Here is a 23176-nt window from a genome sequence, read left to right as displayed (position 1 = left end):
GGTACAAAAGGGTTGAATCCGAATGTATGAAAATCTGTTGTAATAGATGTCTCCTCTATAAAGAGGAGACATCTACATTAGAGAAGGGGACAGAAAAGAGGGTAACAAACTGTAACACAGAACTTGTAGTGAAGGGATGAGACTGAATCTCTTTTTGTAATATGGTTTATTGGTAGATGAATACAATTCTGTTATGAGTATTTTATTTTAATTCCTGTGTTCTGGGGAATCTTGTGAGAAGGACAGGGCCCACCTTCATCACAAGATTCACCCATCTTCTTTCTGTTGTGTGGTGTGTGTGTGATTTCTGTTTATATTACAGTTACTGCTTCTAATGATATTTACTTTTGCTGAAACTCTGTTTTCCTTTTTAACTGATTGATGTTGCATATGAGTGCCTCACCGGTGATTAGGATTTACAGAGTGTATGTGTGAACTGGACAACAGAGGCAGGTGCTGAAAGTCCTTACTCTGAGGATAGGGTCCTGATCCTTTGTTGCAGGACAGCCATCACTTCCTTTTGCAGATTTGTTTCCTTTAAGTTATTTGTTCTTACTTCATTTTCTGCAATAGGCTGTAACTACTGTAACTGCTGTAACAAAGAGTAGGGATTTCATAAGATAGTAGATTGTTTATACTACAAATTTTAATACCATTAAGATTGAGTACATACAGTATGTAGTCACCTTTGGAATAATCAGACTTTCCCGGGTTGATAATTAATGTGGCACTCGACTGTTTTATTATTAAACAATTAAAGTGACCAACAATGCCCCTGGGCATAAGGTTTTTGAACCTGCTACCCTTGGGAAAAATGGTTTTGAACCTACTGCCCTTAGACATAAGGATTTTCCACTTTATACCCTTGGACATAATGATTTTGGACCTGCTTCCCTTGAAAAAAAGGATTTTGAACCTGTTTCCCTTGGACATAAGGATTTTGGTCCTGTTGTTGCACGCCTTGACCCTGACCTTGCTCTTGCAAAGGTTGAACCTATTGATATGAGTATAAGGGTTGCTATTGCCCGGGTTGACCTTACTGCTGCAAGGGCTGACCTTGCAGCTACAAAGGTTGTCCCTGTGGCTACAAAGGCTGACCGCATGATGACATAGGCTGGGAGGATTGTTGAACATATTATATTTGCGATTGCACGGTTTGCTACAACGGTTGCAAAGGTTGCCCCTATGCTTGTTGCAGTTGTCCTTGCTGCGGCACTATCTACCCTTGTTGCTTCATGGATGGCACTTGCTGCAGCGAAGGTTCCCTTTGCTGTTGTAGAAGCTGTTCTTGCCACTGCAAGGGTACTTGGACAATTCCGGGAGTGACACCTTGAAAGTTCCCGAATTGTATCTGGCTATATCCACTAGGCGCGACATACGGACTAGACTAAACATAAGGTGTACGTTGAGGGACGTAAAGTGGATTAACCATCGCTTGTGAACCATATGGAACATAAGGAGGTTGGTATTGAACTTGAGCCACATACGGCTACTGATACTGGATGTTATTTGACCCAGACAGACCAACAGGGTTTGACTGTTGGTACTGGACATTACTTGATCTAGCAAGGACTAGTAGGGTTTGGAATGGCACCAGAAGAGGGTTGGTTCATCCCAACCATGTGAGTTTGTGAGCCACTCACATTGGTTGTGCCAGACATCATAGAAACATTTGAACTTCCCCCCCAGGCGGCAGGAGAGTCTGTCCACTGACTAGAAGGGTTGAAGAATTGACAGAGACATGACTTGAGGCCGTTGGTTGAACCGGACAGGTTACTTGGACCAGCGAAACAAGAGTATTCAGAACGATGGGTTGCACCAAAACTAAAGTAACTGTAGAATGCACAATTGGCTGAGAGGTCGGGTTCTGAATGAACAGATTGGAGGTAGGCATAGTGACAGACGACTAGATAGGGTTATGATATAACGATGAGGCACTAAGCGTACCTGAAACCAATTGAGCTAAAGTCACGTAATTATGTGGTAACTTAGGGTGAACATTGGTTAGAATGCTTCCCATGTAAGGGAAACCTTGAGGAGGGAAAGGATATTCGTGCTCATTGACAACGTGTGGAGTGGAAACCTCAGAGTGACCAAGAGAGGAGACTGGAATTTCGCCTTCTGATTCCATGGGTGGAAATAAATGATGATGGACGACTGAGGATGTTCGAGGGGATAATTCTAAAGGAATGCCTCGCTGATTGGATGGACTGTACGGACGCTTCGGTGATATCACAATAGGATCGAACAAAATATTCAGAGGATAAACAACCAGTCCTAGTTGACCTTCAGAAGTTAGCTGACTCTCAGGACTCTGGATAGGGTTATTTGGAAATTTTGAGCCAATGTCAAAAAGTGACCCAGTGTCTGAGGGAGGAGGATGAGATGACAAAGGTTGAATGCTTAGAACAATTCCAATTTCAACACCTTGGTCCTCAACTGTCTGCGGAAATTCATGAAAAGGCTCCTTAGACGATCTTTTAGACAAAGGAGAGGAAGAGGAACTAGGCGAACCTGATGGTTCAACCATGATGACTTTGTCTCAATTAAAAAGAAGAGGGATTAATTTCAAGGCTTTTAAAATGTATTTAAAGGTATATTGATGATATGGTCTAAAAAAACACTAAAAGGAATGTTATGTGATCGGAGGCAACAATTTTTTAAGACGTTGACTGGTGCCTTTTCATGTTTTCAGAGTCGAGAAAAAGGAAAAAATGACTCTATCACTTTCAATTTGAAATGAGCTCAAAAGGAAAAGTTCTCGGGTGATCTTTTAAGTTTAAAGAGTAAAAAATATCAAATTACTTCTCAGGATAATCTAAGCAAAAAGGCTAAAGAGACTAGAGTTGTTGAGAAGCCAGAAGCCTACAAAACATATCAGAGAGGGGCTAGCAAGTTGTTTGGAGTGGATAGGCAAGTGTTTACTCCACTTGATGTGGAAGGGGCCTTGCCTTCATCAACTCATAGGCAAATTCTTGCTCCAAAAAATGTGGAAGGGGCTTTGCCTTCTTCATCAACACAACAAGTACAACAGGTGCAGTAGGTGCATAAAGGGAAGGAAAAGATGCTGGAAGAAAGGCTCAATGATGAAGAGGAAAGGGAATTTAATTTTATGTAAGATGATGAACCAGAACAACCACACATCCATCATGGCATTGAGATAGTTGACTTGGAGGCTTAAGACAAGGCAACAAACGAAAATATAACCATAAGGGAAAAAGATGCACAGATCCAAGCACTGATGGACAACTTGGCGAGAGCTAAGTATGTCATTTCATACCTTGAGCAAGAGAACAAGTAGCTAAGTGACAAACAAGTCCTCATGGAGTTAGAACTTCTCAAAGCAAAGAGGCAAGGTGACAAAGGCAAGTCAGTAATGCAAGAAGAAGAAACCCCAGCCACCTTGACTACAAAACAAAGGCTTGAGAAAGAGATTGAGGAGGATAGAGAAACTTGGCTTCACAGGGTCAATTTGCATTTGGAGAAGCTGCTACAAAAGGCCAACAAGGACAATCAAATCATCAGGCACATGGCTCGCCATTATAGGACCCAGAACAAGATTTGCAACATAAGGGTCAAGCAAATGAAGACAAGGCTAAAACAAGCACTCAAAGGCAAAAAGGAGAGTGATAGGCTTAGGTTTCTTGATGAAGCTTCCTTGTCTAACCAAGACACTTTATGGTGGTTTCCTCAACAAATTTTGAGCAAGTTTTGAAGATTTTTTTCCTTTTGGAGAATTTAGCAATTTTTGACACAGAAATTTTGGCTCTATGCGTAGCGCCACTGGCACTACGCTTTTCCTAGGGGCATCCAATGAGGAAATGGTCAAAATTTTGGGATTCACAATGATGAGTACATGTACCCTATGCATTTTCTAAGCTTTTGGAGCAGAATTGGTCAACCAAAAGGACAAAAAACACACAAAAAATGACCTTTCTGCCTTATTTTTGATTCACAGAAACAGCCTTGGGAGAATCAGTTTTTGAGGGGTGAAATGAAATTCAAATGAAAAAATTAAAGATGTTCTGGAAAGAAGACTTCAAGAGCTTTCCAAAAAGATATTTGATGCCCAGTTGGGACACAGGGAAGGCCTCAAAAACGGCCCTAGAAAAAGTGTTGCACATAGAGCTTGGGCATTGCGCATAGGGCAATTTTATCCTGAATTTTCACGTCACTGTGCCATGACTGTAATTTTGAGTTTTCTCTCATGGATGACATTTTTACTAATGTAAATGGTAACTAGGCATGTAAATAGGATGGATAATTGTTACTAGAAGGTATATTCATTAGATCGAAAGCTATCTTGGGGATAAATGAATCAGTTTCCTCCCTTTTAGAGGCAAGTTGTTAGGTTGCCTAGATTCCAGTTTCTTGTTCAATTTTTGATAGATTAGTTCTTCATCCTAGGGATACGACCCCTGAGGATGGGAGGAGGTTGAATCAATGTCTATATATTCTTCTTCTTTCTCATTTTAAAGGGTTGGACTCAGCTAGATGCTTGTGCTTTGAGTAGACATAATTTTGTATTAGTTTTAGCAGGAGATTAATGAAAACTCGCAGCTATTTCTTTGGGATCCATGTGGTATGATGTTTAGTTCAGTTTGTCTTATGTTTTCACCTGTTAAAATGTATTGTTGAATCCATTTCATCATTTCATATTCTTTAAGTGGATGTTCTTAAGTTGATAGGCAAAACCCATAATATTTATACTCTGTTTTGGGAAAATATTCACAATCTATGTTTTCTTCAGTTTAGGAAAAATCCATGTTGCTTACATGCTCTTTCTAGCTCCTCACCTATCTTTGAATCACTTCACCCATCAAAACCTAGAGTGTTGAGCCTTGTGCCTACCTTGCCCCATCAAAACCCTGCAATTTTGACCTAATTTTCTTTGCCCTAACTGTCTAGCTCCTCCTCATCCTGCAAAACCCTTCAAAATCAAATCAAACCTTGTGCTACTATACCTAGCCTAATATCATTTTCTTGATCGAGTCATCTTGGCTAAGATTCTTACGGAGAGATCCCTCTCCTGGCATAGTAGGGCTAGCTACTTAGCTAAGCGTGGTTTGTGGCTACCCTAGCATTACCTTCCTTCAGCCTGAGGTTCAATCCAGGTGATAACATGGCATTTGATTTTCCCCCCATTGTGGGTTACCTTGCCCATAAGGAGGATTCTGGCCTTGAAAGCCTAGAAACTATCCAGCTATAGGCCACTTATAAGCAACATATGAGTTAAAAGGTTAGTGAGTCTGTTGACCTTTGACATATGGATTTTGCACCTGATGCCCCTGGGCATAAGGTTTTTGAACCTGCTACCCTTGGGAAAAATGGTTTTGAACCTGTTGCCCTTAGACATAAGGATTTTTCACTTGCTTCCCTTGGACATAAGGATTTTGTACCTGCTTCCCTTGAACAAAAGGATTCTGAACATGTTTCCCTTGGACATAAGGATTTTGGTCCTGCTGCTGCAGGACTTGACTGTGACCTTGCCCTTGCAAAGGTTGACCCTGTTGATATGAGTCTAAGGGTTGCTATTGCCTAGGTTGACCTTGCTGCTGCAAGGGCTGACCTTGCAGCTACAAAGGTTGTCTCTGTGGCTGACCTCGCGAGGACATATGCTGGGAGGATTGCTGAACATAATACATTTGTGGTTGAACGGTTTGCTACAATGGTTGCAAGGGTTTCCCCTACGGTTGTTGCAGTTGTCCTTGCTGCGGCACTATCTGCTCTTGTTGCTGCATGGATGGCCCTTGCTGCAACAAAGGTTACCTTTGCTACTGTAGATGCTGTCCTTGTTGCTGCAAGGGTACTTGGAAAATCCCCGGAGTGACACCTTGAAAGTTCCCGAATTGTATCTAGCCATGTCCACCAGGCGCGGTGAATGGACTAGACTAAACATAAGGTGCATGATGAGGGGTGTAAAGTGGATTAACCATCGCTTGTGAACCATATGGAACATAAGGAGGTTGGTACTGAACCTGAGCCACATACGGCTAGTGATACTGGATGTTATTTGACCTAGACGGAACAACAGGGTTCGACTGTTGGTACTGGACATTACTTGATCTAGCAGGACTAGCAGGGTTTGGAATGGCACTAGAAGAGGGTTGGTTCATCCCAACCATGTGAGTTTGTGAGCCACTCACATTGGTTGTGCTAGAAATCATAGAAACATTCAAACTTTCTCCCCTAGGCGGCCGAAGAATTTGTCCACTGATTGGAGGGGTTGAAGAATTGACAGAGACATGACTCGAGGTCATCGGTTAAACCAGACAGGTTACCTAGACTGACGAAATAAGAGGATTTAGAATGGTGGGTTGCACCGAAACTAAAGTAATTGCAGAATGCACAATCAGCTGGGAGGTCGGGTTCTGAATGAACGGACCTGAGGTAGGCATAGCGCCAGACGACCAAATAAGGTTATGATATAGCGATGAGGCACTAAGTGTACCTGAAACCAACTCAGCTAAAGTCATGTAATTACGCGGTAACTCAGGGTGAACACTGGTTGGAATGCTTCCCATGTAAGGGAAACCTTCTGGAGGGAAAGGATATTCCTGCTCATTGATAATGTATGGAGTGGAAACCTCTGAGTGACTCGGAGAGGAGACTAGAATTTCTCTTTCTGATTCCATGGGTGGATATAAACAATGACGGACAACCGAAGATGTTCGAGGCAATAATTCTAAAGGAATACCTCGCTGATCATATGGATTTTATGGACATTGTAGTGATATCACAATAGGATTGAACAAAGGATTTAGAGAATAAACAACCAGTCCTAGCTGACCTTAAGTAGTCAGTGGACTCTAGGGAGTCTGGATAGGGTTATCTATTCTGAGCCAATGTCAGAAAGTGACCTAGTATTTGAGCGAGGAGGAGGACGAGATGACAAAGGTTGAATGCTCAGAACAATTCCAATTTCAACACCTTGGTCCTCAAGTGTCTGTGGAAATTCAAGAAAAGGCTCCTCAGACAATCTTTTAGACAGATGAGAGGAAGAGGAACTAGGCGAACCTGATGGTTCAACCATGCTTACTTTGTCTCAATTAACAAGAAGAGGGATTAATTTCAAGGCTTTTAAAATGTATTTAAAGGTATACTCACGATATGGTCTAGAAGAAGACTAAAAGGAATGTTATGTGATCGTGGGCAACAATTTTTTAAGACGTTGACTAGTGCCTTTTCATGTTTCTAGAGTCGAGAAAAAGGCAAAGATGACTCTATCACTTTCGATTTGAAATGAGCTCAAAAGGGCAAGTGCTCGGGTGATCTTTTAAGTTTAAAGAGTCAAAAAGATCAAATTACTGCTTAGGATAATCTAGGAAAAAAGGATTACCAGGTAACCATGAACTGCAGAATACCTCTTGACCAACTGAGAAGTACAGGCAGACAATCTTCCCGAATGTTGTGTTCGGTGTATCATGTTTACAAGGTGGCAGACTCGACTTCCAATGGATAAAGGATTGCAACCTAGTGGGGTCTACCTTTATATACACGACGGTATGGGGAGCACAAGACCATACGAGCGCTGTCTAGTTCTGAAGCGAATGAAATCTGCTAGGTTTAAAGATGCCAAAACACGTCTCTAGCCTAGACCTTGTAAATGTGATCATTAAGTTTCAAATGCGCCTTAGGTTAATTGAATACATTTTAAAGTTGATCTTGAAATTATGTTTTAGTTTTCATGCCTTATCGATGTGACTCAAAAAAACTCCTATATGCAGCTAAATGAGACAAAACCCTCTCAATTCGATCAATTGTTTACACTATTGAGATTAGAAAACACAATCAATGCAACAGAACAAGCAATTGAAAGAAAAATGACCTTTTCACTACTTTGCTTTTTGAAAACAAAATAATGAAAAATTCTTTCCAATTCCTATCTTTCCTATCAAATGCACTTCAAGTAGTCCTTTCAACAGTAAGGAGAATTCATTTCTTTTCAAATGCAAACGATGATGCAACTCTAGTCTCCAAGATGCTAACTAATGTAACATATTGATTCAACAAACTAGAATTATTTATTTTTCAATGAAATGGTAAAACAAATCTTTCATTAAACAATTCAATGAAATTTTTTCAAAACAATCAACATCAATCAAATAGAAAGCACAAAAAGAGAATTATTTCCAAACCAATGAGGGAATGACTAAAAAAAAAACAAGACGAGCAATGTAATCTATGCTCGAAAAGATATGCTTAATCAATAAATGAAACTTTTCAAACTTGTTTAATGGAAATCAAAGAAATAAAAGGACTAAAAATGAAATGCAAGGAGAAACTTAACCAACAACTTGACTTACTAAGCACACAAAAAGTTGAATCGACGATGACCTAGATGTCCTAGGGCCAGAAACCATCCAAGGACCCAAAAAATCAAGTAAAGAGAAGGCAAATCAAACAAGCACACAAACCAAGCCAATGAAGCTTTCCAGTCAGGGAGAACACATGCGAAACGAGCTAAGAGGAAGAAATTAAGAGGGTAAGACACACTGGTTGTGATCTAGGAGAAACCCTGACCTTCACTTATAGGAATCAATGTGACTGCCTAACTGAAAAAAGCACCACAAGGGGGTCGACGCGACTATTTTAGATAAAATCACATTGATCAGCATGACTATCAGAAAAATAAATGCGTTGACTGAGGATTCAAGGAAAAAAATAAAAATTTTCAATGGCTAAAACTATACCTGCCACTGTAAATTTTAGACTCGGAGCAGTAAACCAGGCAAAGCAGAGAAAACTAAAGGGAAATGGTGATACTAGAAAAGTTCACACAAAACCATGAAATGAAAATCAATCAAATAGGAGGATTGGATCCTTAGCGGAGTCACCAATTTGTGGTGGAGGTAAATTCTCGATGTGGACAATGACAATTCCTCTAGCCCGAGAGAGTGGGTCTAGCCACAAACAAAAAATCTAGTGAAGACTTCCTTAAGCTAGAATCAAATAAGAGGGCCTACCTCTTAGAACACTATTCTGCTTGGTGATGATCCTGCTTCCTTACTCCATCTACCTTTCGTTTCCATCCTTCGAATACTTGAAACAAGAAAAAAACCAACAACAACAAATGTGATAGCATACAAATTGCATTCGGCCTACTTAACAGGTCAAGGAACATTAAGCCATCCAATGTAAAATAACACTTTAATGTAGGAAATCAATCAATAGTTGTATTCATATAAGTTCAAAAAGATATTACAACCAATGCCTTGACGTTGTTGGTGTCCTCTGACGTATCCTGGTCCCCCCACCTCTACTAGCATCTCATGGATAGCCCCAACAATGGAAGCTTTAAGGCTTCTTCCCTTTAGTCTCAAACCAAACCAAACACACTATTCTCCCTCCAAAAACATAAACTAGAGAGCTACAAGCTATGATATCTTGCTGGTTATTCAAGCTCCAAAAATACTAAGACTAAAACTAAAAAACTAGTTTAGCTTGTAAAAGGAGTGGTTTATATAGCTTGGATGGAGGGGAGATGGTTCCTCTTATCTTTGGAGAAGGCCTTATATCTCGGGTTTGTTCCATCCTAATAGGGGAAAGGAGCCCAAACTGACTTCCTCGACTCCAGCCAGCCCAACCATTTACTAGACTTCCGTCACGAAGCTCTAGGCCTGGAAGCTTCGACTCCATATTTAAAAAAAATCCAAAAGAGAATCAATTCAACTGAAAAAGGGTTCAATTGTGCCGTACAATGCTAATCCTGGTTTTAATCTCTGCAAATTGGCGTGAGGGGGAAACGGGTCATTAGCGTCGGTCTTGTATTGTAAACTAGGGTAAAAGGAAGATTCTTGGGAAATGATGCAAAATGGAATTGTTCTGCTCATGAAGAGGGACATAATGGGAGTTTCTTCATGATGGGAGAGCATGTCGGATTCACTGTAGTGGTCCTCTAGGATCGTGGAACGGGGAGTACAGGGACAGTGACAAAATGTTGTGTAATAGGTACTATGTATGTGCATTGTGTAGTTGTGGTATCATGACATGCATACTCGTTGTGTTGTACTCTGTGTAGTATGTGTGTTGTGTTGTCTTGTATGCTAGGTGTACGAACATGTATTGTGTGGTGGTGTACATTGGGTGTAGGTGCATGTATTGTGTTGTGTTCTACACTCGGTGTAGATGTATGTGTTGTGTGGCAGGTGCAGATGCATGTATTGCATTATGTTGTATGTTTTGTGTAGTTGTATGCGTGTGATGAACATTATGTGTATGTGCACATGGTTGAGGAGAAGGCACAGGGTGTTTGTCAAGTGTGGAAATAGATCTGATGTGCGTATAGAATAAGGACAAAGGTAGAAGCTAAGGATTGATTAAAGGATAAGTATCAATATTTTATTTCAATTTTATCATGCATGAGTTTTATGATTCTAGTCTATGATGATTACATGTGATCTGTGATTCTGGTTTATGATGGTCACATGTGATTTATGATTTTGATCTATAATGGTTGTGTTTCAATATAACCTAATGTGGTATGTTTATACATGATGATTTGGTGAAATATTTTAGTTTGACTTATTGTGATAGGAAGCGAACAAAATTGCAAGTGTACCTTATTGACAGGCCACCAATGATGTATGATTTGAAGTTATTTTGATTTATTTTGAATCTAATGGAAATTATGTGCTTGGCATAGGAAAGCATGAAATTCTTGGTTGGGTGGTTGAAACTGACTACAAGAATTAGCAATAGCAACAAAATAAATTAGAACAGGCAGCAATACGTTGGTAAATCACTTTAGGAGAAGGGTCCTTCTCGGACACTAGTACCCAATAGTGTCCATTGATTTATATAAGCATGCTATGACCGATATGATGGTTTTAAGGGAGGGATATGCCTTGGTTTTTGTATCTTTCGATGCAAGGAAGCCTTGCCAAGGGATGGACTACCCAGGATGGCGGTGCCAGCAAAACTTAGAAGTTGTGTGACTGCACAGAAGGGGATGACCAGATTATCTGAGGGACTGTGTAGCAAAGAAGAGAAAGCTGGGGATGGATTTGTTTTGGTCAACGGCATTACCAAATAGAATCACATGCACATCGGGGGTGTGCCATGGTGTTGAAGGCTCTAAATTCTCTGCCTACAACACTCGGTCTAGATCTTAAAGAAACTCCTTCTCTATTTGGAATGGTGGTTCCAACTAGTTTAACTAGGTCCTATTACCTTTTCCCTATTGCTATTGGTTTAAGATCTATCTTTAACTGCCAATAGGCAGGGACATTGGATCAATTCTTCTTATTGATACGTTAGGTTAATTGCATCTTAGATTAAATATTGCATGTGTTATCATACCATTTTTCATTTTAGTATTCCTCTTTGAAACCAACCTATTTATGTTTTGATAGATCCAAGTGGTAGTTCGATTTATATCAATCCCCGGATTATAGAAAAACGTAAATTATATTAAGAAAAATACAAAAAATCTTGATTGTTCCGGTTGGGTGTTGACATAAAGAGGAAAATTACTAATTGGGTGAAGGCTTGTTCTATTCAATGAAATGGAAGTAAAACCACTATGAACTTGAATATTCTTCCTTTGGGTTCTTATGATATATTGGTGGGGATGGATTGGATCAAAGGACATAAAGAAATAATTAATTATCTAGACAAAATAGTTAGTTATACCATCACTGAAGGGGTGGTACATATCACAAAAGGGATACCTAGACCCATTTATATTCAAAATATATCCACCTTATAGTTAAAAAGGTGTGCTAGAAAAGGATGTGATTTATTTGATATCCAAGTAAAGGGTCATTCAAAAGAAAAAGAAAAACCAAAACCTTAGATGACCTACAAGTGATTGGAGAATACAAAGATGTGTTTCCAGATGAGATTCTTGGACTGCCACCTAAGAGAGATATTGACTTTTCTATCTAGCTAGTACCGAAAGCTTCGTCAGTGTCTAAAGCACCCTACAGAATGATTGTGTCAGAATTAATAGAGTTAAAAATTCAGCTTCAAGGATTATTAAATGAATGGTATATCAAACCAAGTGTTTCTCCATGGGGAGCACCAATTTTATTTGTTACAAAGAAGGATGGTACAGTTAGATTATGCACTGATTAAGGTAATTTGAATAAATTAACAATTAAGAATAAATATCCACTTCCTAGAATCAATGATTTATTTGACCAAGTGAGAGGAACCACTATTTTTTTCTAAAATAGACTTAAGGTCTAGATACCATCAATTAAGGATTAAAGATGAAGATATTTCTAAAACAACTTTCAAAACTTGATATGGGAACTATGAATTTACAGTACTTTCATTTGGACTTACAAATGCACTAGTTACCTTTATGTGCTTGATGAATAATGTTTTTACTCAGTCACTTGGATAAATTCTTGTTAATTTTTATTGAGGATATTTTGATTTACTCTAAGACATCGAAGGAACATAAGAGAAATTAGAAATAGTGTTGCAAACACTTCGGGAATATCGATTGTACATTAAGTTTGGTAAATCTGAATTTTACCAAGATAAAATATAATACCTTTGACATCTAATTTCTAAGAATGAGATAATTGTAGATCCTGAAAAAATAAAATTCATTCTTAACTATCCAATTCCAAAAGATGTAACAGATGTTAGATCTTTTATGGGTATCACATGATATTATAATAGATTCATAGAGGGGATCTATAAATTGTCTTACCCCATAACTTCCCTACACAAGAAGGGGATTAAATTCGAATGGACATAAAAATGTCAAGAGAGTTTTGAGTAGTTCAAGCATATGTTAATTGTTGCATCTGCACTTAAAATAGCTAGCCTTAGAAAATATTTTGCAATTTGCATTAATGCATATTTAGAGGGATTGGGAGGATTACTAATGCAGGAAAGTCATGTGGTATCTTAAGAATCTAGAAAATTGAAAGACCATATATATGACTTGGAATTGGCTGAAGTTATCCATGCACTTAAGATGTGGCATCATTATTTAATTGGTAAGAAGTTTACACTAATCACTAATCATCTTAGTTTAAAATACATTTTCAGTCAACCTGACATGAATGCCAGACAAGCCAGGTGGATGGATTTCTTGAGTGAATATGACTTTGATATTAAACATATTAAGGGGAAGGAAAATAAAGTGATAGATGCACTAAGTCAAAGTTTGAAGAAAATCCGTGAGATAACAATTAGTAGTACTAAAACAAATTTTATAGAACAAATCAAAACAACAACTTTGGAAGATAAAATTTATAGTCAGATTTGGGAAAAGTTGAAAGACAAAACTAATCATTTAGAAAGAAATAATATGTGATTAATGAAAATAGATTGCTAACCTCTATGGACATAATTTATGTCCGTGATGTGCCCAAGCTTAAACAGTTAATTCTTGATGAACACCATAAAAGGTCTTTCTTGGCTCACCCAGGTTATTAGAAAATCATTTCAATACTAAAAAAAATATTTCATCTTGCTATGAAAAAAGAGATGGTTGTGTATTTGGAAAAATAACAATAACGTCAAAAAGTAAAGGCAACACATCAATATCTACCATGATTGTTGAATCTTTTGCATACATCAGAATCGAAGTGGGAGGTCATTTCACTAGATTTTACCACTGGTTTACCTAGAACTAGAAGACAACATGACTCAATTATGGTTGTAATAATAAAATGACAAAGGTTGGTCATTTTATACCTATTCAATCTACTTACAAAGTTGTTCATGCTGAAAATAAATTTGTGAAAGAAATTTTCAAATTACATGGAATATAAAAAACTGTTATATTTGACCACGATGTGAAATTTACTTACAATTTTTTCAAAGCATTCTTTGCAAGAATGGGTACACAGTTGAACTTTAGCAGTGCATACCACCCATAGACAGATGAAAAAATTGAAAGGACCAACCAGGTCCTTGAAGACATGCTACATATGTATGTAATGAATTGGCCCACTAAATGGGAGGATTATTTGCATTTGGTTGAGTTTTCCAATAAAAATAGTTATTAGGCATCCCTAAAAATGATCCTGTTCGAATTTCTATATAGGTGAAAGTGACATAGTCCCTGGAGTTGTAGTCAACCTAAAGAGAGGCTTGTTCTATGACCAAATTTTTTGCAAGAATGAAGTAAATTGTGAAGAAAATAAACCTAAAAGTAACTTAGGAAAAGAAGAAGATTTACATGGATTTTAAAAGGACACACAAAGAATTTCAATTAGGGGAACATGTGTATATTAAAGTCAAACTGAAAAAAAGTACCTTAAAGCTAAGAAATTGTGTGAAGTTAGTTAATCAATTTTGTGGGACATTTGAAATACTTGCAAGAATGAGGCTAGTGGCCTACGAACTAGCATTACCAACCCACATTAAGGTTCATAATGTAGTTCATGTGTCTCTTTTGAAAAAGTATATTCATGATCTAGCTCATGGTATTGATTGGATGTTGTATAAGTAAAATTGGAAGGTGAGTTCCACGTCAAGCCTCTGCAAATCTTATACCAAAGGGAAGCTATAGTACGAAATAGAGTCATTGTCCAGGTTAGATTGCAATGGAAGAACTGTGGGCCTATGGAAGCCAACTGGGAGATGAAGTCATGGAAAAGGATTTTCCAATGTTGTTAAAAAGGGAACGAAAGAAGAAAACCACCGAGGATAATGTTCTCTTTTAATGGGAGGGGAAATGTAGCACCCATGGTGAAATAAATTTATATTTAAAATTTTATGATTTTAAAAATTTTGGAAAATGCCTGAGAGCATGGAAAGTAAAGTGAACATTTTTATGAGATTGTAAATATTTATTACTATTAATGAAATACTATTGTTTTAATTATTGCTATTTTGAGAAATATAAGTTGAGCCACCATGTGAGTAGTTAGCCACCAGGAAACAACCAGAATCAGTCATGGCCCAAGAAAGGATAATGACACAAAAAAATGAGTTTTTCCTACCATGAGAATGATCATGATTGGACATAAATGTCATGGGTGGAAAAATAATATAAAATCAAGATTGCGGGAGAGAAAGGAAATCTAGAAAATATGAGGTTCTAGTGGGAGAGAAAGACTAGACTTGCATAAATAAAGATTCTAACCTAGATAAAGAAAGACACTGCTAGGGAAGCTTGAATAGAGAAACTTTGAAAGCTATTGATTGTTTTCCTAATAGGTAGGGATGCTAGAGCTCGAGGGGAATTGTTGAGACAACAATTCATTAGTTGGGAGGGGCGTGGTAACTCTTATTGTATTTCCAGAAATTCAGATAAGTACTTAGTTTATTTTTGATTTTGTGTTGAGTTTATGACTTTCAAAAGTTGCTTACGATTATAAGTAGGAGATAAGGGTGAAAACAATAATTTATTAATTTTTGGTTTTCTAAAGAGGGAAGGTTTAAGTTTTGACATATTGGTTTTATGGAATAATATGTATATAAATGCTATGGTTGATACTATAGAATTGGTTGTTGATGAATTCCAGAAGGAAAAGAAAGAAATATATTCAAATGTTGAAGTGATGGATCATTATATATATATATATATATATATATATATATATATATATATATATATATATATATATATATATATATATATAGATATATATATATATATATATATATATATATATATATATCATAAGTGACAAGTTTAGCAATATTATGAGTCAACAATGAGAAAAGACTCTTAAGTTAACCCCTAACCCTCATGTAGTCCCTTTAAAGTGAAAAATCTTTCAAGAATATAAGAGAATAGAATCCCAGAATCGAGGAGTCATGTACTCTCTCTCTCTCTCTCTCTCTCTCTCTCTCTCTCTCTATATATATATATATATATATATATATATATAGATATATATATATATATATATATATATATAGATATAGATATATATATATATATATATATATATATATATATATATATATATATATATATATATATAGATATATATAAAGGCTTCAATGGTGGCAAAACTCGGATGAGATAATGTATTAATAAACAGTAAAAGAAATGCATGAACATGGGATTTTATTTATACATTTTGGTATATATAAATTTGTACAACTATTCAAATGCTACAAATATATAGATATTTAGATAAAAGTTTGGAGTTAAAAATAATCAATTCTTTTAAAAATAATAATAATAATTTACAAACTTTGAGGTCATAAGGGACCTAAAATGTGTATGTCTAAACCCACTATTGCATATAATAGAATAAACAGAAACCCAATCCTCAGGCCAAAAAGAAAAAGAAAAGAAAACAAAATTTAGTATCTTAACAAGAAAGAATAGGTATAAAAAATGACATTAGCCAAATGGGGGCCTATAGCCATCATGCCATTTAATTTGTCCTGAAACTAGAAAAACAAATTCCAAGGAGAATAAATAAGCAATTTCTTTTGGGTGCCTGGAAATAGGAATTCAAATGAAAAACTAATGCTCTCCTTGTAACCTTTAGATAGTAAAGAAAAACTAACCTGCAATAATTTAATGAATGTGCATAACTAGGGAGCAAGGCAAAATTTAGGGAAATTTAATAATACCGGAATGAGAAAAATGAAAGAATCAATTGTTCTTACCTTAGAGAGTCAAAGCCGTGAGCAATTAAGATTTGAACCTGTGACAGTATGTGAGCTAGTCAGTATAAAAGGATAAATAACTATCAAGGCGAAAGAGAATTTAGGGTTACTGGAAATATAAGAAGACTATCAGTGAATAACTTTGAACTCGTGCATAATTTTTCTCGGGAAATCGAGTTGATGAAAAATCCCTAACCCCGAGAACACGGAGTAGGGGTTTATTAACTATTCATAATTTAAAAAGACATTAGTGAGAAAATAATCTAAATTCCCCCTAGGGTTTCAAGTAGTCGAGACGAATTGCAAGTGCCTTACCAAAAAGTTGTGAACCCTTCGAAAAATCATTGTAGTTGTGATCTTAAGCACCAAAGAGCTCCAACCTGTAAGCAAAAAGAAGAGAGTTTAAGCAAGGAAAGGTTTCTCCCTTTGTTGAAGAACTTTACTTTGCAAACTCTGAGGAAAATATGAACCCTACATTCATCCTTTAATTCTTAAAAACTTCAATTCGACAACTACGAGAAAAGGGTTGCATACTCAATAAGAAAAGTTAACCAAAAAAATCTAGAAGAGAAACCCTTGTGCTTAACATATATGTCGTTAGAAGAATTTATGCCAACAATCCATGAATCCTCCTAGAATTCAGCTAGTTTCAGTAGGAAAAGGAGCCATGGTTCGATAAGATTGCCCCAAGGTTACCATTTGAGTGTCAAAATTGTTAAGGAAAACCCTTCATTTCAAACCTCTGAGCAGAGTTCCGTTGGCAATTTTCCCAAAGTGCAAATGACATTGAGGGTAGAGGAGGGGTAGGGTGGCTACCCTAATTGTCAAAAGGAGTATTGACCACTGTTAGATGAAATCCTAATATCTTGACCGCCCACATGGCCAGGGTAATGTGTCGTGTTTATATTCATCCACAAAGCCCTAAGACGTACACACATCAAGTTAGTGAGGCATTGCATAAAGGTCGTGGGCTAAGGAATGCCAAGATGTAGCCACGGAGATAAAATTATAATATGATCTATACATAAGTAATCCAATGTAAATTCAACTATAACCCATTGGTATAGTTTAAGTATTAATTGTTATAGTGTATAGAGTTCGAATGTCATAAGAGTTATGTAAAGTGCTACAAATGTGTACAAGACATGTGATGCTCAGGGGGGTCGATACAAACACATGAATCCCCAACCATTTTAAAGTTTCCCTATACCATTGGCCTAGCAAAAGGAAGGGCCTCATATAATAAATGGGAGAAATTAAAAATGTTAAGGGAAGCACACTTACAATAGGAAATAATGAGAATAAAGATTAACATATGAAGAGAAAAAATTTAAAGGCATCAAATAAAAGGCTTAAATTTAATTTGTGGAATATTTTCCAATAAAAATATAACATGTAATTAATTATCCAAAATATGATAACCTTTAGATATGTTTAAACAATACAATAAATAAACAAATAAAATTATGATTAAGAATGAGATACATCACATATAAGTATTTCATTAATTTAAATTGGTAAAATTTTAAAATATGTTTAATAACTTTTCCTCCATTCAATTTTTATATGCACCTTTTATTTTTCACTGTTTTTATGGAATAAGATTTCCCTTTGTGTTAAGGATAACCAAAAACTTCAATGATATAAAAAAAAAGGAAAACAACAACTGGAGCACTTCTCAATGATCTTTTTATTTATAATCCACAAAGCTTATATCAATCGATGAATGGTTTCAATATCCACTCCAATACAAATCCGGCCTAATTATCAATAGAGATGTTTTTAGTGCAATTTTTTGGACTTTTCGAATCTGGTGGAAAAATTTAAGAAAATCTTGATTTTTGTTATTTAAATTAGTTTTTTAACTGTATGGATTCACCACCCCTAGGGCACTTTAGGGCACTTCGATTGCACAAAATAACCTATCAAGCTTATGATTTCCATAAATTCCTACCAAATTTTAAATAAATTTGACCAAAAAACCAATAGTAAAAACTTCCAAAAAATAACACTAAAAACCACCCCTTACCAATTCCTCTCATCACCCCTCCCCAAAATAAGAACTTTATTTATAATACATTACTCTACCATGAATTCACCCCTCCCCAAAATAAGAACTTTATTTATAATACATTACTCTACCATCAATTCAAAACCCGTATAAATTAGCCCCTTTTAGCGCTAGGAACACAAATTTGTAGCTTTTCACATGGTATAAGCCTTTATTCGTGTTGTCCCTATAAAACCTAAAGTCAACACCAACTATTCTATCCAATCAACGTGATGGTGAAGCAACGAACTAGGTACATATATTCTTATAAAACGGCGAACTGAATTTTAAAATCCAGATTGCTAGTTATAACCGCCCCGGACTGAGAAAAGAATGGCTACTTGGTAGCCGTGACCGCGAAGCATCAAGTATAACCTTGTTATATGGAGCGGATGTATTATAAAATTTAGATCCGCACGTATTTTTAAATTTCCTGAACACTTCTCTGTATTTATTTTTGGTTAATCTCTAAGTCTTTACATGTGCATTCAGCACGTCTCAATTAGTAAATTGGTATTGTACTGGTCAATGAATTAAGCTCGAAGCACACAACCGAGGCACGGCATTGAACAGGCTATCGCGTATCGGACTTGGATTCTATTTTGATCGCATATTCCTGTCCAGTCATCGGGGAATTTCTTCTTAGAAGAAGAAGAAGAATCCACTTTACAGAGCAATTTCTTCGAAGAAGAGGAAGGGCAATTTGTTCAAAGAAATTAGGTTGGGATTTCGCAGATAAATAAACACTCGTTATTTATAGAGATTTTTCAGAGTTTGGGGAGAATTTTCAAACTATTTTAGTTTGAGTAATTTGGTGAACAATTTATTTTTTCAATTTAGAAATGGTATCTTTAGAAATTACTGATTCTTGTTCTGGTTAAAGAAACATCTCTTGCAGAACTAATCAGAGAGAAGATGAAAGGGCCAATTACAGTTAGTTTTGCCTCCGTTCTATTGAGTTTGGGAATTATACTCGGCCCCGTCTTCTTTATAAAGCACTGGGTGCGATTTTGATTTTTGCTCTGTGAATTTTCAGATTATGAGTTTCTGCTAAATCGAATTATATAACTATGAACTGATGTTTGATTTTTGCAGTCTGATGACCTTTGGGAAGAACGATCGATTGAGGCCAAAAATCTGTTTCGGGAAAATCAGAACGCGATTACAAACGACGTCTGGCAGAGAATAGCACATACCAAAGAAATTCTAAAGTGCGCGCCCGGCGCAGCGTGTTCGCCCTCGTCGTCTCCACTTCTGCAGCCAAGTTTTCATGGAACTGGAAATGGGTCCGCCGCGTCGTGCCCGCTGTATTTTAACTGGATTCGCCAGGACATGAAGCCGTGGGCGAAGAGTGGAATTACGTTGGACATGGTTGAAGCCGCAAAGAGCTCGGCGTCTTTCAGGCTTACAATTGTTGATGGAAAGATGTATGTCGAGCTGTACAGAAAGTCCTTTCAGACCAGAGATTTGTTTACCTTCTGGGGAATTGCTCAGTTACTGAAATATTATCCCAGAATGGTTCCAGACCTGGACTTGATGTTCAATTGTGGTGACACACCTGTTATTGGTCGTGCCGGACATGAGGATCCGGCCAAACCGCCTCCTGCCATGTTTCATTATTGCGGGAGCGAAGATGCATTCGATATTGTTTTTCCAGATTGGTCTTTCTGGGGATGGTAAGTCGCAGATCGGCTAGTTCAAGTTTCATTTTTACAATTTTTAAGATTTTGGGAAAGATGTAAGATTTTGGGGAAAGATGCACAGAGATGTGACTGGGAAGTTATTCAAATTCGGCCAACTATTAAAGCACAAGTTTTATTTATTTATTATTTTTAAAGTTTCGTGTAAATTTTCAATGCTGAAATTCTGACAAGGACAGAACCAGAACCATGATTCCCATTGAATTTAGATAAAGTTATTTAATTGCCATTTATCTGAACTGGTTTGGTAGACACCGAGATTGGATTGCGTTTGACCACGAAGGGTAGATAAATTGGTTTGGGTTGGGAATTAGTTTTGCGCGATCTGTTTGGTCCACTTACTGTGGCCTTTTCTGCGAAGCACCGAAGTACAGAGAGAACTCACAAAGCAATAGACCTTCAATTCAAACAAATTGTAAATATATAACTTCAATTCAAACACTTGGCAATTGGCAGCATACCTGCTTAAGCTTGAGATTAAGTTTACTAGCATATGGAATTTATAACTTCAATTCAAACACTTGGCAATTGGCAGCATACCTGCTTAAGCTTGAGATTAAGTTTACTAGCATATGGAATTGGGTTGAGTTCGGCTAGGTGAAGTTTCATTTTTTCAATTTTTAAGGTTTTGGAAAAAGATGCACAGAGATGTGACAGGGAGGTTACTCAAATTCGGCCAACGATTAAAGAATGTTTTATTTATTTACTACTTTTAAAGTTTCGAGTAGATGTACAGTTTTTCATAGCTGAAACTCTGACAAGGACAGTAACCATGGTTTCCATTTAATTTAGATAAAGTAGCTTAATTGCCCTTTATCTAAACTGGTTTGGTAGAAATCCAGATGTGATTGCTGCAAATTTAATTGACTTTCATTTAAAATGAATGGTAGTTGCATTTTTAATTTGAGATTAATCAGCGTGCGCGATCTGTTTTGTCCACTTACTTGTGGGCTTTTCTACGAAGGACATTGCTTTTCTACAAAGGACAGAAAGAAATGACAAAAGATAATCTATTTATACTTTCATTTAGGAATTTCAAATCTGGAGCACCTGTCAATTCCTACCACTCTACTGACAGTTTCTATCATTCTAATATAGTATTTCTTCTTTATCGCTAGCATTCTAATATAGTATTTAGTCTTTACCCCAGCAAGATTTGTGTAATCTCATTCTGTTAACTGAAAAAAGACCTCTTCTCTGGCTTAGTAGGAATAGACAGAGTCCCTGTTTTATCAGATGATTCAGAATTTATTAGATCTGATATGAGTTTCACCTTCAGAAAAATATAGGACGTAAGTCATAGATTTTTTTCCTTCTCTATTTCAATACACATATAGAATGGTAAAAGATATTATTTTAACTGTATTTGAGGTACAAATCAAGCTGTAATGGGCAATTTGGCCATCAAATTCCACCTTCAATTCAAACACTTTGGCCATGGGCAACATACATGCTTTGGGCAACATACATGCTTAACCTTGAGATTAAGTTTAGAAACATATGGAATTGGATTAAGACCAGTCCATATTCAATGAATCAGGCATAGGGAACATTACATGCAGCACCAAACTAAAATTTGAAGCTGACGATATTTAGTCTAATCCTGCAGGCCAGAGATAATGACACCACCATGGGAGCCACTAGTGAAGGATATCCAGATTGGTAGCCAAAAAATCAAGTGGGAAGACAGGGATCCCTCTGCCTACTGGAAAGGCAATCCGTATACTGGATGGAGGCAGGAACTTCTGAAGTGCAACGTCAGGCCCCATTGGAACGGTCGTATTTATGTTCAGGTAAGTTTATTTTTATAGATTCGTAACACAACAAAGAATATTTTAGAAAATAATTTTTCAGATTAATCACATTGTAAGCATTGGGTCTATTTTTCGAACAATTAATGTGTTTTATTTTGTCATGAGAATAAATCTTATTAGTTGGTTTGAAACGTGAACTTAATCTTTATAATATAATCAATATTTCTAAATTATAGATATAACACTTCCACAATCCTATTAGTTGGTTCAAAACGTGAACTTAATCTTTATAATATGATCAATATTTCTAAATTATAGATATAACACTTCCACAAAAATATTCACTTTGCAACACTATTCCAACACTGTTTGGGTTAGAATATATATTTTTGGAGGCAAATAGTGTATATTTCAGTAGATATATATACTTTTGGATATAACTAGTGTATATTTCACTGTATATCCAATTTGCGAAGTATATCTCAATTTATGTGGCATTGAATGCATTACTGTAAAGTACTCTGGTTTAATGAATCACATGGATGTGGATCAAATTTATATGAATTTCCAAGTTTTCATGTATGTTATTATTATATGTAGGACTGGGGTAGAGAGGCGAGTCAAGGGTTTCAAGGATCCAAACTTGCAGACCAGTGTGATCACAGGTATTTGCTAATTACCGTCTTGCCATGCATGCTTAGTAATGATTTCTTTTTAATATTTTTTAATGAGTTACATTATATGGTAATATTTATATTTGGAGTTTTTTTATTACGTTTGGCTTTTGAAATAAATCTAAAAAATTCTTGGCATTCACTACTGCCTGCGATATTTAGTAAAATCAGCTTTACTGAGGCAATCTAATAGTCAAACCTAAAACTAACGGCTCCCGTGCTTTATTTTAAACCCAGAAACTCCTTCCAGAGCAACCCATCATTTTAAATTTAACCCCGAGTCTGTAACGTGCAAGAATCTCGGCTCACGATATTCTCAAATTTCAACTTAATTTAATCATCGATAATTGTGTAAGAGCTGTCCATGTTTTAGTTCCTGATCTCTAGTTATATTTTAATTTTTTATAATTGAATGACTACAGTTTCAATTTTTTTTATTTTTTGGGCGGATCC

General features: G+C 36.5%; 1 protein-coding gene across 2 annotated transcripts in view; it reads left to right on the top strand.

The window, feature by feature from the left end:
* The first annotated feature begins 18931 nt into the window (after window positions 1–18931).
* Window positions 18932–23176, top strand: part of LOC149196781 (uncharacterized) — a 210103-nt gene continuing 205858 nt past the window's right edge. For both annotated transcript variants that reach the window (XM_089405634.1, XM_089405633.1), the window contains exons 1-5: window positions 18932–19315; window positions 19479–19597; window positions 19691–20271; window positions 21905–22088; window positions 22650–22714. In XM_089405634.1, coding sequence (XP_089261760.1) covers window positions 19511–19597; window positions 19691–20271; window positions 21905–22088; window positions 22650–22714 — 917 coding nt within the window. In that variant the 5' untranslated portion in view covers window positions 18932–19315; window positions 19479–19510. The remainder of the gene's footprint in view (window positions 19316–19478; window positions 19598–19690; window positions 20272–21904; window positions 22089–22649; window positions 22715–23176) is intronic.

The sequence above is a fragment of the Pinus tabuliformis genome, chromosome 2_2 (assembly GCF_031772625.1).
Source record: "Pinus tabuliformis cultivar Carrire ecotype Pingquan chromosome 2_2, CPIR1, whole genome shotgun sequence".
NCBI lineage: Eukaryota > Viridiplantae > Streptophyta > Pinopsida > Pinales > Pinaceae > Pinus > Pinus tabuliformis.
The sequence above is the reverse complement of the archived record's forward strand: the minus strand, read 5'-3'. Positions and strand labels throughout refer to the sequence as shown.